At 54.4% G+C, this 15,602-nt stretch overlaps 1 protein-coding gene across 1 annotated transcript in view; it reads right to left on the minus strand.

The window, feature by feature from the left end:
- Nucleotides 1–283: 283 nt before the first annotated feature.
- The window catches only part of HK2 (hexokinase 2), a 29,494-nt gene continuing 14,175 nt past the window's right edge, over nt 284–15,602 (minus strand). Inside the window, exons 3-18 of the mRNA XM_054804397.1 lie at nt 14,224–14,372; nt 13,730–13,849; nt 12,167–12,262; nt 11,899–11,998; nt 11,472–11,655; nt 10,708–10,863; nt 10,307–10,540; nt 9,783–10,087; nt 9,205–9,353; nt 8,310–8,429; nt 7,856–7,951; nt 7,254–7,353; nt 6,915–7,098; nt 6,446–6,601; nt 5,676–5,909; nt 284–4,807 (exon numbers count right to left, since the gene is read on the minus strand). Coding sequence (XP_054660372.1) covers nt 4,663–4,807; nt 5,676–5,909; nt 6,446–6,601; nt 6,915–7,098; nt 7,254–7,353; nt 7,856–7,951; nt 8,310–8,429; nt 9,205–9,353; nt 9,783–10,087; nt 10,307–10,540; nt 10,708–10,863; nt 11,472–11,655; nt 11,899–11,998; nt 12,167–12,262; nt 13,730–13,849; nt 14,224–14,372 — 2,528 coding nt within the window. The 3' untranslated portion in view covers nt 284–4,662. The remainder of the gene's footprint in view (nt 4,808–5,675; nt 5,910–6,445; nt 6,602–6,914; nt 7,099–7,253; nt 7,354–7,855; nt 7,952–8,309; nt 8,430–9,204; nt 9,354–9,782; nt 10,088–10,306; nt 10,541–10,707; nt 10,864–11,471; nt 11,656–11,898; nt 11,999–12,166; nt 12,263–13,729; nt 13,850–14,223; nt 14,373–15,602) is intronic.

Genomic DNA, 15,602 nt, shown 5'->3' on the forward strand with positions numbered 1-15,602 from the left:
GTGGTTTTTTTCAGACATTAACACCCCCTTCCCCTGATCTCTGGTTGTCCTCGTCCTACCTGTGCCCTCCCTCGTCCTCCTGGTTGTGGAGGGACTGCGGGTGCAAGGAAACAAATCCCTTCCTAGCTTTAGTCCTTCCCAGTGGACAGGATTGGGGATTTGGGATGGGGCAGTGGTGCAGGTGCCCTTCCTAACGGATTGCTGAGGAGTGGCTCGGGGCAGGGGTGAGAGGAGCACAGAAACCCAAACACATCACAACTTACCCCAGAAAATGGGTGGTTGGTTTTGGTTTTTTTTCTCTCTTTTATTTGTCACTGACTAGGAGCAGCAATCGTGGCAAAGGGGAGCTGAGAAGTACAACACCACACTCAGGGAAAACGGTATGAAAAGTACAAAAATAAGGAAGCCTATATATAACTGCAGTCAATTACTAAAAATAAATACTGTAAACACAAAATGACAACATCAGGTGAATCTACAGACACTCATTTCTGCTAGCAGCTGAACAGTCTTTGGCTTTATTTAACTCCCCCTGCCCCGCACGGAGCTAACACCCCCATGAAGATGCATTTTCTTTGCTTCAGGCCAGAAAGTCTTGATTTATCAGGGACATCACAAAGTAAGTAATTTGACTCTTTCTTACTCCAAATTACCTTGTGATCAAGAATTGCCTCTCTTGCCTTCAGTGACTGCTTTTTTACCAGAGCAAGAAAAATGATCTGTCAAAAGAAGGTGTTTTCCTCTCTGTCTGCTGGAGGGGACGAGATTGTGGCGAGGTGGGGAACCAAGGCTCCTCCATTTCAGTTTATTTTGTTGCTGTCTTGTACCTTGTCGCCCGTCGCATGGGGACTTGTGGTTTTGTCATTGTTTATGCCTGTCCTCGCTCCCCTCCCATGCACTGAACCTTTCCACTCTCTTATCTCTTGTCAGATAGCCTGGGCACATTTGGATTGCCTGATAAGAGACAGCACAGAGACACCGAGGTCAAACTACCTCCGAGCAGCTTCAAGGCCAGAGATCGACGCATCCAAGGTGCTCTCGGATGCTCCTCGTACATCTTGGGTGACTGAATATAACGCTGCTCCCTACACGGCCTTTGACTCCAAGAAGGGAAGAGGCAAATTCCTCTTGCAAGGCTCAATTTGCTGCTTGTATATATACTTCAGAAAAAGCAGTAACAATAAACTCCTGTCCAAAGTACCAAGGAGGAGAGAAGTGTGGGGGAGGGAAGGTCAGTGTCTCCAGCACAGCAGCTGACACAGTGGAAGACCCTGTTCTGCTGCTGGCGTGGCCAAAGAACGTGCCGGCACGACACCAGGAGTGCAAAGAAAATGCATCCTCATGGGAACAACCAAGCAAAACAAAAGCCATCCTAAATCCAGAAAGCAGCGCTTCTTACTGGGGAAGAGAGACAGACTGGGCAAGCCAAAGTTGATCAGTCTGTCCATCTCTCCCTGCATATAATAGATTTCATCTTCCCTTCATATCAATAGTTACGATTTAATCTTCCCTTCTTCATTTTAAACACATTCACGTAACATCCCATGGCAACATTTAGGTGGGAGGTTACAACCCCACCGAAGTTACAATCAGACCGTACAGCAAACATCGCTGGTGCTAGTCCCCTTTGAGACAGAAAGGAGCACAAACTTCTCACAGTGTTAAATCAAAACCTTTCTTACAGCCATGGGCATATCTGCGGTCACAGGTTAACACGGGTGTCTTGTAACGCTTCAAGTATTTTTAACTGGGAACGTTTCCGACCCTGCTTCATTCTGCGTCAAAGCAAAGGGGAAGCAAAAGCTTTCGAGAGCCTCGAGGATACCCAGGTGGGTATCCATCCGACCCGGCCCAGCCAAAAATCCTCCCTGACCTCACAGAAAGTTTAGATCCACGTCCCTGAGCTTTGTCAGCCCCAGGGAGCTGCTGCTGCCGCCACCCCCCAGACCAGATGCTGCGGGACAGACTAAAAGCAGCTGCAGCCCGGACAACGTGCGCTGCTTTTGCCTCCTCTGTCGCGGGAGAGGAGAAACCGCTTGGCAATTCCCCACCACCCTGCGAGCTCGGGGCAAATCCTGCCACTGTAAAGTTACAGCCCATCCTTTGCTGCAAAGAAGGACCAGGGCAGCGAGGTCACCCGCTCCGCTTCCCTGCTAACCGGGTACTAACCACCCACGGCGTCTTCTCGCCCTTTCAGTCACCCACTCCAACAACTGGCTGAACTGGAGCCTGAACCGGCTACAAACGCAGAGCTGCCCATAGTCCCAATCTTTCCCGCTCTCCCCCCAAAACTAGAGCTGTATAAACTTTAGCTCGCTAACTGATGCAAACACTGCATAATTCAAAAAGGGTACAGCTGGGTAAGAGTTTAAAAATACAGCCGCTAATGCAACCTTCTGCGCGGTGCAGCAGGTAAAACCATTTCTGTTTCAATTTTTAAGCAGGCAAAATGCTGATCTTCTGAGGAAAGAATCACACACAACTGCTTGGTACCGTATTAGAGGATTTCTGTATCATCTTTCAAAAATTTATTTAACATCATCTAAAACTTCCACTAAACTTGGTTTCTTACATTATTTCTATACACAGTCAGATTTTATTTGTTATAATTGTCTTGAGGCTTATAAAAAAAATAAGCATTTAAAATGCCCAGAGTAATTTTGCTTTAAAATTGTGCTACTGAACTTGACCCCCAACATAGAAGAGATACTTTTGGTAATGAGGTTACCCCAAGCAGTATAAAAATATACATAAAAATAGACAAGAACTCTATCCTCCAAACTGAAGGTCTGCTCGTGGGAATTATTAATTAATTTTTTTTTTTTGTACATCAGTGGAATTTCATTCTCTTCTGCTAAATATTTACAGAAACATACCCACCCCTCTCTGTACACCTCTGCTCGCTCAGGCAGAGAACTGCAGCGGTTAGCTCATCCGTACGCTTTTCTGTTGGCAAAAAATTAATCGCTGCTTTTCACCATGGGTGCACGAAGTGATGCTACGGGCGCGCGCGTCCCGGGGAACGCTCCCCGCCAGCCCTGAGGATGCCAAATGGAAATGAGGCGACACTGATTATTGCCGCTGACCTCATCGAATGGGTTGAGATCGCCTTGCTGCGAGCCCACGCATACCGTCGGCACTCGAGCCCGTGCCGAGCGTTTGCTGGCCCGAGAGCGTTTGCATGAGGGGTGCGGGCTCAGGCACGGGTCCCTGCAGAGCCCTGGGTTATTTCACCGCACGCTGCAATAGGAAGCAACGCTTCCAGAGCAAAGCAGGCTGGGCAGGGCAAGGGGACAAAATTCAACCTCTCCTTAGGTTAAAACCAGCCTAATCCCGAAAGCTTCGCTGCAGGGCCCCGCTGCTCCTGCGCATCGCATCCCTGACTTCCTGGTTTCCCTTTTGTTCTGGTGATAAATTCAGAATGCCTGAACTTCTTGTACAACCATCCTCAGGAATCTGGGTCTCTCTCTCTCCAGTCTACCCCAAGAAAATTTTAAATTAAAAAAATAACACAAGAAAAAAAGAAAATAAGTATTCAGTACTGTTCTTAAATGACATTAAAAGGTGAAGTCAAAACTAAGCAATATAATCCCCCCCCCGAAACTATGTACATAAAAAGACGTAAGATCTCTTGAAACATAAATATACAGTGTATAAATCCAGGTGTCACCTAAAAGGCTGAAGACGCAGAACTATTTCACAGACAAAAAGCAAACCAACTCACCGTGCCAAGCGAGGACACACGGCCACGACGTTTGGGGGGTGGTGGGGGGGTGTATTTGCAGGGAAGAGACCGACCCATCTCGGTGGTGGTTCCTTGTGTTCACACGTGCACCAGGGAAGGGTGCCAGTGGTTTCCGGGGTGTAACACAACCATACGTACATGCCACATTACTACACTCTATTTAGGGTGCGGGTGAGAGGTCAGGAAATGGGATTAAAACCCTGAGTCCCCAATTATTTCCAGGCACGTGCTCTGCTGGAGCAGTTAAAGGGGCACCTCTAACTGGGATCCAGCAGGTTCTTTAATATTGCTCACCAACAGAGATACTTGGTATCTCTCAGTGCAGACTCGGAACATGCCGGTTGAAATTCTGCACCCTGTGCTTTAAGAGTTACCATGACTTTCATGGAAATAATACAGCCTTGATCAGGGTAAAAGACTAATGGAGGTCTTTAGCCCAATCTTAAAGAGGTTTGCTTTCTACAGCACGGACACGCTATGACTCCGACGTACATAAATAGGTACCAGTTACCGTAAAGTGACAATGCAGCGTCTTAATTATTCTAGCATTATCCTTTCTGCTGCTAGGGAAGACGTGAGTGGTTAGGAGACGTGGGGAGGAGAGCTGGTGTTTGACAGAGGCTGCGAGCGGAACAGGTCCGGCTCTGACTGGAAGCGTAGGTAGACAGCCAAAAGACACTTTTAGCTTTACTTGATACGCGGTTTTATGGCATGCAGTAAAACTCCTAAGACAACTCTTTATACAAAGCACACAGCATCTCCAGTCCCACTGGTGGTATCTCAAGAGAACAAGTAAAGCTAAGAGTCTGCTTGCAAGGGGAGGCCACGTGTGTGTGTGTGTGTGTACGGAGGGAGGGATGGGGCGGGGAAACGTCCTGCTTTGCTGAAACCAAGCTCTTCGGCAAACCTCCTTCCTTCTATCGCTGGCCAGCCTCCCGGATCCGGCAGGCCACCGCCGTGATGAGCGCTGCGCCCTTGCCGCTGCCATCTTCCGACTGGAGGAAGGTCACTTCGCACTTTGGAGACAACTGCTTCACCGTTTCGTGCATGACAGTGGAGAAGCTGCAGGGCACAGGAGGGGAAGGAAGAGGTGCTGATTGAACGTGCCTTGGGCTGGCGGTGCCAGCCCCGCGGGGAACAAACCACTTCACGCCTATTGGCGTAGCTGCCTCCCACAGCACCCTGACCAGTGCTACAGACACAGAGGAGAAAGCTGGGTGGAGAGAGACATTCCAGGGACAAGGCTCTGGAAAGCACGAGGCTCCATGCTGCACCTTCACGCCCATGCACTCCCTCCGCTCAGAGCCAAGCCTGACCCCTTCTCTAGTCCCACCAAGACCTGAGAGCACTAATAAACCTGACTAGGCCTGACCAGCCTCACCTGGGGGAGCTTCAGAGCCCTCCCCACACCCATGGGCCCCCAAGCCCTATTTAAGCTCAGCCTTGTGCTTTTGGTCCCTGCCTGAGCAGTGTTGCCTCAGGAGCAGCAGCCCTTGGGCCAGGTATAGTTACATCTGCTTGGCTATGGGCCTTCTTGATCCCAAGCGCGGTCTGACTTCTTGGTTTAGACCTGCCTTGTCCCCATGACTTTGCCTGATGAGCTGGACTCTGGTTGAACCTCGTCTCCATCTCTGGGACACCCTGGTCTCAGGGATTGGGCCGTGGCTGGTGCAAGGTCCCTGCTGTGTCATCTGTCTTGATGCCCCATCCCTTAGGGAGCAGCTGGTTCTTGCTGTGCCTTGACAGAGTTTAGATCAATCTGTGATCTACGGGCAGCCCTTGAGACCCTAAAATATCTCCTTTCCTCTCCAAAACTGCCCTGTGAAGCTTTCCACACTGGCTCTTGCTTAGCACCCCACCTGCCCAAGGTGGGCCAATGCATCAGCATGAGCCTCTTTGGAGGACAACCACACACCACTGAGCAACTCACTGAGGGTGCAGCTTGTAGAGCGTCCCATCCACGCCAACCGTGACCTTGAGGAAGTCCAGCCCGCGGTTCTCCCGGATCTTGTCCACCACTGCTGCCATGCCGGCCCCGCAGAGCTGAGCTGCCCGCCGGGCCACCACCGTGCACACCTCCTTCACGATGATGCTGTCGTCACACGTGGACTCCAGGCCGAGATGCTGGAGGATGGAGCGGACCTGGAGCAGCGCCAGGCAGTCACTGGGGAGGACACGAGGGCCAAGCAGCGTTAGGAGCTGGAGCAACTTGGATGTGTGGCTTCCTCTTTCTTATCTATGTCCTGCAGAGCCCAGGGACTCGCGGCTTGGCTGACACTGACTGGAGGGACTCTGCCGCTCCCCTCTAACCTCAGCTTTCAGAGCCGGACATGGCTCTGATGTCACAGCCTAATCGGTGAGGCTATTCCGGGACAAAGCCACTGACTTGGAGCATGGCAGCAGTTTACGCTGTGGCCCCTCTCTGTCCAGGGCAGAGGATAAAGAGGTGTCTGTGTTGCCAGCTCCAGACGGTTTCCTTATCTCTCAACGCTGGCACTGTCAGAACCATGTGGATTTTGCTGACTTATCTGCATTGCACCACCCTGTGTCGTCCTGGCTCCAAAGTGAGTGCTCGGGACTTCTTCCACAAGCCCCGGGAACGCTGTCCCCAAACTACATCTCTGGGAACGCTTTCCCCAAACTACCTCTCTGCTCTGATCTGCAGCTGTAAGGCTCCTCGCCCCGCCTGTTGGACCTCACCTTTCTATCTGGGACAGGAACTTGGTCTCAAAGATCCCTCTGGTCTTCAGCCTCTCCGAGATCCGTCCCCGGAAGAGCAGCCCTCGCTTGGTGAAATCCATCAGGATGTTTCGGACGATCTCGCCCAGGTACATCCCGCTGATCATCTTCTCAAACCTGGGAAGGAGAGGGCAAGGCTGGCCATCAGGACAAGAAGGGACACTGGGTCTGGATCGGGGTCCCAGCTCTGCCAGATGCCTTTGACACAACCCGCTGGCCTGAGGCTCTGCAGAAAGTCCAGCAGCACAGTCCCCACCCTGCGGGCAGGGGACAAGGGACACATCGGTGTGTCACAAAGCCAGACTCTGCCCTGCTCATCATCTCCTGATGCTCCGCCGAGAGGCGGGGGGGGGGGGGGCACCACTGAACTGTTCCTGGACACCCAGCCCCATCGGGGGGCCCTTCCCAGCCCCCCAAAGCCACCACGCACCTTTGCTTCCCAGGGTTGAGAGACAGCTCATCCACCGCCAAGTCAAACTCTGTCCGAATGTCATCCAAGCACCCATTGTCACCAAATGCCCCCCACTCCATGTTGACGCACATCCTGCCCTCCTCCCCTTCCACCAGCTCCACGTTCCTCATCTCCTCCATGTAACAGGCGTTGCTGCCTGTGCCTGCAGAGAGAAGCATCTTTCAATGGGGCTGTTGGAGAATTGGGGCACGTACGCAAGGTAAAAGCCCTCGGACACCTTCTGCAGCCAGGAGCACCCCACAGGTCAGGTTTGGGACCGCGGGCAGAGCGATTCCGTAAGAAAGTTTCAGTCCTCACCAACTATCAGTCCAACTTCGCAATATGGATCTTCGTACCCACAGGTCATCATGGTGCCAACTGTGTCATTTACCACCGCGACCACATCCAGGTCGAATTCCTGCAGAGGGATGGGATTGCATGGGTTACCGCTGGAGGACACAGCTTGCTACGCTGCTGGCTGCTCCCACGACTGGGAAAGGACCTCTGCTGAGCACGGGAGTCCTCCAGGCACCCACAGACCTCCTGCAGCCCCATGTGTCTGCAGGTGGATGCCTGGACCTCAGGACACAAGCGCAGAGGAGCTGGCATGCTGGGACAACCCTGCCAGAAACCGCCCCTGGGGCAGGAGCTGCGGGTGGGCTGCACTGAGGAAACAGGCACGGTGTCTTCCTAACTCACGGCAAGACAAGTCTGCTCCAGCCCTGGCCAGAAGCCAACTCTTAGCTCCGGGGTCTAAAAATCCAACCTCTAGACATGACTAAAGGTGGTTGTTAAAATTCAGACACTCATTAGCCCTGGGCTCCGCCTATTAATTTGCTTTACAGGCCAATTAAAGATGCCAAAGACAGGCGGGATGTGGGAGCAAGCAGCTGGCTTCTCACAGCTACGTGGACACTCACCTCTCTCCTATGAATTGCTTCCTTCAGCAGGTTCACCACGTCTTCTCCTTCACAGCCGGTCGCCTTGAAACCTTTTGTCCACTTCAGGAGAATCCCCTGTTGTGGAAAGACCCCACGGTACATCATGCAGGCTGCTGGGCAGGAGGGACAGCAACCCCACACCCACCCGCTCTCGGCGAGCACTGCCTGGCACGTGGAGGTCAGATCCTCACGCGTGGAGGATGCCTCAGCTGGGTTGTCTCTGGAGCTCAAGGGATCTGTACTTGCTTTGCTGCAACCAAGGAGCTTTTCAGAAGCACCGGCAGCTCTGAGCTCCTGCCTTCCCCCTCTCGTGGGTCTCCATCTGACCTGCCATGTGGTCATTGATGCTGGTACGTAGAGTTTCCAGCGTGCTTTGGCTTTCCAGCTGGTGCTGGCTACCGAATGTGTATGCTACCAGATGGGTTGGGGTTACCTCATCCAGGTTGTTCTGCTGGCAAGGGAAGGAGAACGTGAATCCGAGCGGGAGCGATACGCCCTTCATTCCCATGTATTCCAGGAAGTCAGAGATGCAGTGGACGATGTGGTCAAAGAGCTGGGTGCACAAAGCCAAAAGGAGAAGTTACCATCACAGCAGGAAACTCAGCCGGATGCCAGCCTGACCTACTGGGGATGTGGACCCATCCCCCAGCCAACGGGGCTTTGAACAGCCCGGGATGCTGCTCAGCTGCACTGTGTGAGGTGAGCAAGCCAAAACAGCTCCTCTTTCATCATCTTCCCTACCGACAATGTGGTCATATCGCTGTGATACCTCCGCCTTGCAGGTCCTGTACTGCACCCAGAAGGGATGGAGGGGCTAGTGGGGAGGTAACCAGCTTCCCGGGGTGACGCGGGAATCCAGTCCCTCTGCAAGGTATCTCCAGAACCCGTCTGCTAGAAATACTCTCAGTCCCTGAGCACCGCCCGGAGTACTTTGCAAAACTCTTTCCGTCTGCAAATAAAACTCTGGAGACATCTCTTACTGCTTGTGTTGTGGTTTCTTTATCTGGGAAACAGGCATGATGCTTATCTGCACTTGTGGAGTGTGTGGGATTCAGGGAGGGGTTCAGCGATGTCTGGGAATAACACAATTTCTAACCTAAAACGCAGTTTCAAGCTTCCTAAAGCACATTTCAAACTCCAGACCCTTGGGCAGAACTCACTCTAAAGACAGAGGAGCACCAGCCTCCTCCACCCTCCTGGTTTTGCACCCTGGAAAGCAGAGCAAGGCAAAACCAGCTCCTGTGGTCAGCCAGCACTACCGCCGGCCACTTCTGCTGCCACCCCAGGGAAAATGCCCCAGTTTTCCATCTCCAGCTGCCCGTCCTCACCTCCTCTCCCGTCCCTTGCATGATCTCCACTGGGATGGAGTAGATCTTGTTGTGCATCTCGACGCCGCGCCTCATCCCGTTCCTCACGCGCACCAGCAGCACACGGAAATTGGTGCCTCCCAGGTCCAGGGCGAGGAAATCTCCTTTTTCTGAAACCCAAGAGAGAATCATTAGGAGAGAGATCCTGTCAAGCAGGTGCAAGTAGGAAGGTGATGGAGAACTTTGCTCCAAACTCAGGGAGATCGTGGGGCTTCAAGCCAAGGGGCAGGTGCACACCCAAGCCACTGACAGAACTGGGAGCGCAACCCAGGACAATGGTGGTGAGAAACCTGCGGCGGCAAAAACCACGGTGAAAGCCAGGCTTTGTGTTAAGTCAAGTGCAGAACGTCCTGGAGGCTCAACCACTTTTCCCAGTACCATACTGGAGGTGAAAAAGCTTTGTGCCACTCCCAGCACACAGAGGGAACTGGCCACGGCCAAGGTCCCAGCCCTTCCCTACGTGGTGCAGACGTTGGGAGCAGCGATGCTGGCTCTGCCCTACACGGGACACACGTGGGCTCATACACACGGTACATCACCTGTCCCATCTGGAGTTGAGCACACGTAGGTGGGCAGCATCTTCACCGCTGCCTCCGCGTGCGTCTCCTTGCCCAGCCCCTTCTCCATCTCTATCCTCATCCTTTGCTTCACCTCCAGGAGCTGCTCGTGGCTCAGCTTAAGCGCCTCCAGAATCTTCTGCCGTGCCTTGTGCTGGGCGGCCAGTCTGTAGGCCACCGCTGTCACCATGGCTGCCCCTTTGCCGCTTCCATCTTCTGATCTCACAAAACGGATCTCGCAGTCTGGCAGCAGCTTCCGCACCGTCTTATGGAGGCGCCGGGCAAAGCTACAGAGGAGGAAAAGAGAACCTGACTATGCCACCATGGGGGATGTGACCCTCTGGGGTTGTAAATGACTGGAGCCCCTTTGGGATCCAAACAGAGGTGCTCAGGGGAACATTTGGAGATGCTCTGCTTGTGCCAAGCTCTATCCACTGCTGGCAGGCACAGATCTGTGCACTCTCGCCCTCTCTCCCCACCAGCCTTGCCTATCCTCATGGACTCACTGAGGATGCTTCTTGTAGACGGAGCCATCCACGCCGACCGTAGACCGCAGCCGGTCCACCCCCTTGTTCTCCTTGATGCGTCGCAGCACGGCTGCCAGGGTGGCCCCACACAGGTTGGCTGAGCGGGTGGAGACGATCTGGCAGATGCGGTGGGTGGCCACACAGTCTTCGTGAGATGGCTCCAGGCCCAGCTTGGTGAGGATCTCATGGGCTTTCTGCAGCCCTTCTTTCTCCCTGCACATTAAAGAACAAAAAAGGATTCATTCCTGGAAATCCGACTTTTGCCATCTGAAGTGTCCTGGTTTGCTCAGTGGATAGTCCTGTGATGGGTCTTATTTTCCCCCAGCACAGATGTCAGGAGATGGGCTGGGACCCCATGAAACCATGCAGATCCTACTTACTTCTCAATAGCAGAGACGTATCTGGTCTCAAAGTGGCCGGTAGTGAGCAGATCTGGTGTGAGCTTTCCTCCAAACAAGAGCCCCTCCTTGGCCATCTTCACCAGGATGAGTCTGACCAGCTCTCCCATGTACATCCCGCTGATCATCTTCTCAAACCTGCCGATGGCGAAAGCACGAGATATGTGTGTTTGGCTGCGTGTGCCATGAGGCGGCCAAAGGCTGACCTCAAAAACCTTTGGCAGCCTTCCAGGCCCAAATGCAATCTAGGTAATCTCTTTCCTAGTAGTCTATCCCATCACCGAGAAAATAAAGCCATGTTGACATAACCATCAATCTGCAAGGAGAACTTATGGCTACCTGAGCTGGGGGGGAGGGCTATCAGTTGGCAGAGATCCCCCAAATCCCACCCGTGCTGCCAGAAGCCACCTGGGGAATGGGAGATCCCTAGGACTTGGATGTGGACATTCGGTGGTGGTGTTCACCTTGGCTGGCAGGTAACTTCACTGGCCAGGGAAACAAACAGAAATCAACACTTTCAAGTGAAAGGCTGATGGGGGGAAGTGGGTGTCGAATGGTTGAGTTGGGCATACCAACCCAAATTTGTGATACAGCCCCTGTTTGCGTTGGTGCAGCTGGCACAGCGGAGGACGCAGTGACCTAGTTAACTAGGATGACCTCTTCAGTCCCACTAACGCCAGCGCAATGGCAGGACGGACAATGCATAGCAAACCTCGAGCCTGAGCCAAAGCCAAGAATCCGCTTACAATTGTTTGCCAGGGTTGAGCGAGCCCATGTCTATCTCGCGGTCGAACTCCGTCCGGATGTCATTGAGCACACCATCATCACCGAAGGCCCCCCACTCCATGTTGATGCACATCCGACCTTCGTCCCCTTCCACCAGGTCAATGTGCCTCATCTCCTCCATGTAACAGGCGTTGGTACCGGTACCTGAACCAAGCACGGGGATGCGGTGAGAGGACGCTGCCTTTCCCTTATTCCCCATAATTAGCAACAACCAAATGCAGCGTAGAAAGCAAAGGTGGAAGAAAACAAACAATGGGCAGTGTTGGTTCTCTAACATTGCTATCCCCTTTTTTCCCCAAAAAGACCCTGAAACCTGCAAGAAACACGATCTCCTCCTGGAGTTCATGGAGAGACGGACCCCAATTCTCCCCCCTTGCTGCAGCTCACCAACAATGAGGCCAACTTCACAGTTATGATCGTCATAGCCACAGGTCATCATGGTCCCAACGGTGTCATTCACCACAGCCACGATGTCAATGTCAAAGTCCTGAGATGGTGGAGAGGAGAAAGATTGAGTCAGCCTGGCCAAAACAGACCGAAACCTCTCTGCTGTCACAGGGGAGCCAAGGTGCAGAGCCACAAGTATCCTGCTGCAGGGAACCCTGTGCCCCTGTCCCACCACCCCAGGAGGTGACAGACCTGCCCAAACTCTTACCCCTCTTTTCTTGATCGACTTGCGCAGCATCGACACCACGTCTTTCCCCTCCACGCTGCTGCATTTGAATCCCTTCGTCCACGTAACGAGGATGCTCTACAGAGAAACAGCGAGAAGGAATGCTCAGAGGATGGCCCCACCAAACCCTGCGTTTCAAGGGCTCTCTTCTCCCAACCCGCTTCCCGCTGCCAGGCAAGGGCCGGATGGACACACAGCGCTGCAGGCACGTCCCTCCTGTTATCAGCTTATGGGCTGCGGTATCAGCAATGATTTCCACGTCTCTGCGCAGATAAAGTTTATGGCTGCGAAATAGCACGCGAGTCACTCATCGGTCCCGCCGGCAGGAGGGAACATGATTCCCGTGACGGGGTTTTATGGGCCCCTGGAGCAAAACCTGTTCCCGAGCCTGCAGGGCACTCCTCGACCCATCCATGTGGGATGAGGGTCTCGCCATCCCCCGCAGCCAGAGGCACCGGGTGTGTCCCCAGCCAGCAGAGCCATCGCAGGCACCGGGCTGGAGGCTGAGCTGAGCCTTGGGGGAAGGGAGCGGACTGGATCGCATTCAAAATCTCCAACCCGAGAGCCCAGATGCCTTAGTGAGCCAAACTCCCATCCTGCCTTACAGATGGGGAAACTGAGGCACAGAGAGAAGCAAACTGGACAAGGTTACCGGGGACAGATACTTCCTCTCCCAGCTTTTTTTTTTTTTTCCACAGCCCAGCCCCCACTTCTACCACGAGGAAAGCGTTAATCTTCTTCCTCATTACTTTTGCTGAATCGCTCAGGCACGAGAGCATGACTTGCCCCATCCCTGGTACAAAATGCCGCCGCGTTCCCGCCCAGGGAGGACGTGCTGGATCGCCAGCGCGCCATGGAGCCGCCCTCCTTTCCGATCCTGCCTGGGAAGCCGGGTGAGATAAGGGCAAGGAAAGCAGCAGACCCCCCCCCCGTTATACCAAGAGCCAGAGCCGGGCAGAGGCCGTGGGTGGCAGGAGAGGGGCCACGTGCCTCGGCTGGGCTCCGCTTGCCGAGATGTTTAGTCTCCCAGTGAGGTCACCGGCTCCCGGCGGAGACCCAGCGCGGCTGAGCGGAGCTGACAGCCATCGATTCCCGGCTTGCCCGGGGCACGGCGAGCAGCCGAGGCGGGTGACATCCCCCCCTCCCCGCGCCCGGCTGCATGACGGGGGATGTGATGCTCGGCACGTCTGGGCTGCCTTTGGCTGCGGGCGGCTGGAGCTGCTCCCCCGACCGCAGCCACTGCTCCTTGAGCTCCGTCTGCAGAGGGCAAAAAGCCGCTTTCCGTGGAGGCATCCGTGCAGAGTGGAAGCACGGAGCAACTGGCACGTTGAACATCTCCTCCTAGAGCCCTGCACGCCCCAGGACTCGTCCTCTGCTCCCATCAGCACCAAGACCTTACCCGCTACCCAAACCCAATGAGCCCAATTAAAAGCACAAGGTAAATTGGCGTGGGACAACTATTTGCCCCCAGCGAGAGCTCGCCCTCATCCCACTGCATCCCAGGCTCAGCCACAACCCTCGCGAGGAGGCGAGACCTTCGCTCACCTCATCCAGCTTGGTCTGGTGACATGGGAAGGAGAAGGTGAACCCAAGGGGGAGTTTCTTGTCTTTGATTTTCAGCTTCTCCATAAAGTTGGCCAAGCACTCAGCGATGTGGTCGAAGAGCTGAAAAAAAAGGCCGAGAGTGAGCACCCGGCTGCTCCGACCGAGACGATGCACCAGAGCAGCGCCCGTGTCCCTCCCTGCCTGAGGGACCGATGGTCTGCCACCCGCGTCACACACCCACGGTCCTCGCCCATCACACCCGTGGTGTCAGGAGTTGAGAGCTCTGGGTAAAGGAAGGCAGGATTTACCCGCATCCTGCTGGGCAAGGCAGCAACGGGACGCACGGTCCTGCTTCAGCCCTGTTACGCGGCTTGGGGTGACGCCAGCAGCAGAACTGCCCCAAGACGGGTGGTTCCTCCGTGGGGGCAAGCCCTGCAGTCGGGGGGGTGCCCAGGATTGTGGGGATGGGGGGGAGAGAGAGGGGTTGAACTCACCTGCACCCCACTGCCCCGCATGAGCTCCTCGGGGATGGCGTAGATCTGATTCTCCATTTCAACTTTCTGCAGGCCGTTGTCAGACACCTTCACTCTCAGCACGCGGAAATTGGTGCCACCGAGATCCAGCGCCAAGAAGTCCCCATCCTCTGCGGGAGCCCAGACAAGAACAACCATTTAACTCGGCGGGTCCCTTTCAGCAGCATCAGTGCCCACGCCAGACAGCCCCGGAGCAGGCGAGGAAGTAACCAGCCACCTCACAACTATGAGGGTAAGGCATGATTTTAAAATATTTTTCTGTTTTTTTTTTTTATGTACATATTTTTACAGCTATGGCTGTATTTTCTTCCCTTCCTCTGCACCCCTGGCACCTCCATAGGTGATGGGGGATCAAAGCAACATCTTTGAGACGTATCCTGATGCCCTGGGTAGGGTGCGTGGAGGCAGTGGCTGAGCTCGGAGCGAGGACAGATCCCACCAGCCCCATCCAGGCAAGTCTGTGCCCAAAGCGACGGTGCTCCCAGGGAAGAAGAGCTCCAGCCTCAGGCTCCAGAAAGGCGGCGGCAGCGGCGGCAGAGCCGTTCCTGACCCTGTTGATGCAGGACGGTTGTGAAAGCTCCTAAATCTACTGCTCGAGTGGTTAAACCCCTGCTAGCCGGCTGTCGAAACCCTAGAGTTTGGCTAAATATTTGATATATGGGAAAAAGTCCTCATGTGGAGGCTGCAGTCCAGGACAACCTCCCCTGCCCTGCCCCAGGAATCCCGCGCACTCCTGGCATGCGGCTTCTCACCAAGGGCAAGACTGAACGATGTAAGCAGGAAACCAGGGAGGGAAAAAAAAAAAAAAAGAACCCAAAAGACCTTTGGGAACTTCCCCGGGCGGTGTTGGCCAAGAGGAGCCCCGGGTCCTGCTGCGTCCAAGACCCGGGGGCTGAGCCCTCCCGTTTGCTTTTATTGTACCAGGCACCCAGGCAGCTCGCTGAATTTTGGACCAACTGAGACCTGGGGTGCGGGAAAAGCGCCAAGCTGGCTGTTTTATGTACCTAGCGGTGCGGGGAGAGGGCTGGGGGAAAGCCCTCTATCAGCACTGTTTGATTTCTGAATGCATTAAATGTGCTGCGCTGGCTCCCCCCGGCAGATTACAGCACCCGGGGGCCGCATTGTGCCCGCCGATGCTTTTACAAAGGGGCTACAGTTGAAACAAAAAGTGTGGTTTATTAGTATTCAAATGCCACCAGGCCAGCCGGCATCTCCAGTGACTCCAGCTGAAAAGGCAGCTCGCGGTCCAAGCCCGTGGGGCGTCCGTCTGTCCTGGCGTCTTTCCTGGGGCTGACCCTCCGAGGACTCGGGGCGAGGGAACTACGGAGGGTGTCGGACTT

The sequence above is a fragment of the Grus americana genome, chromosome 26 (assembly GCF_028858705.1).
Source record: "Grus americana isolate bGruAme1 chromosome 26, bGruAme1.mat, whole genome shotgun sequence".
NCBI classification, from domain to species: Eukaryota; Metazoa; Chordata; class Aves; order Gruiformes; family Gruidae; genus Grus; species Grus americana.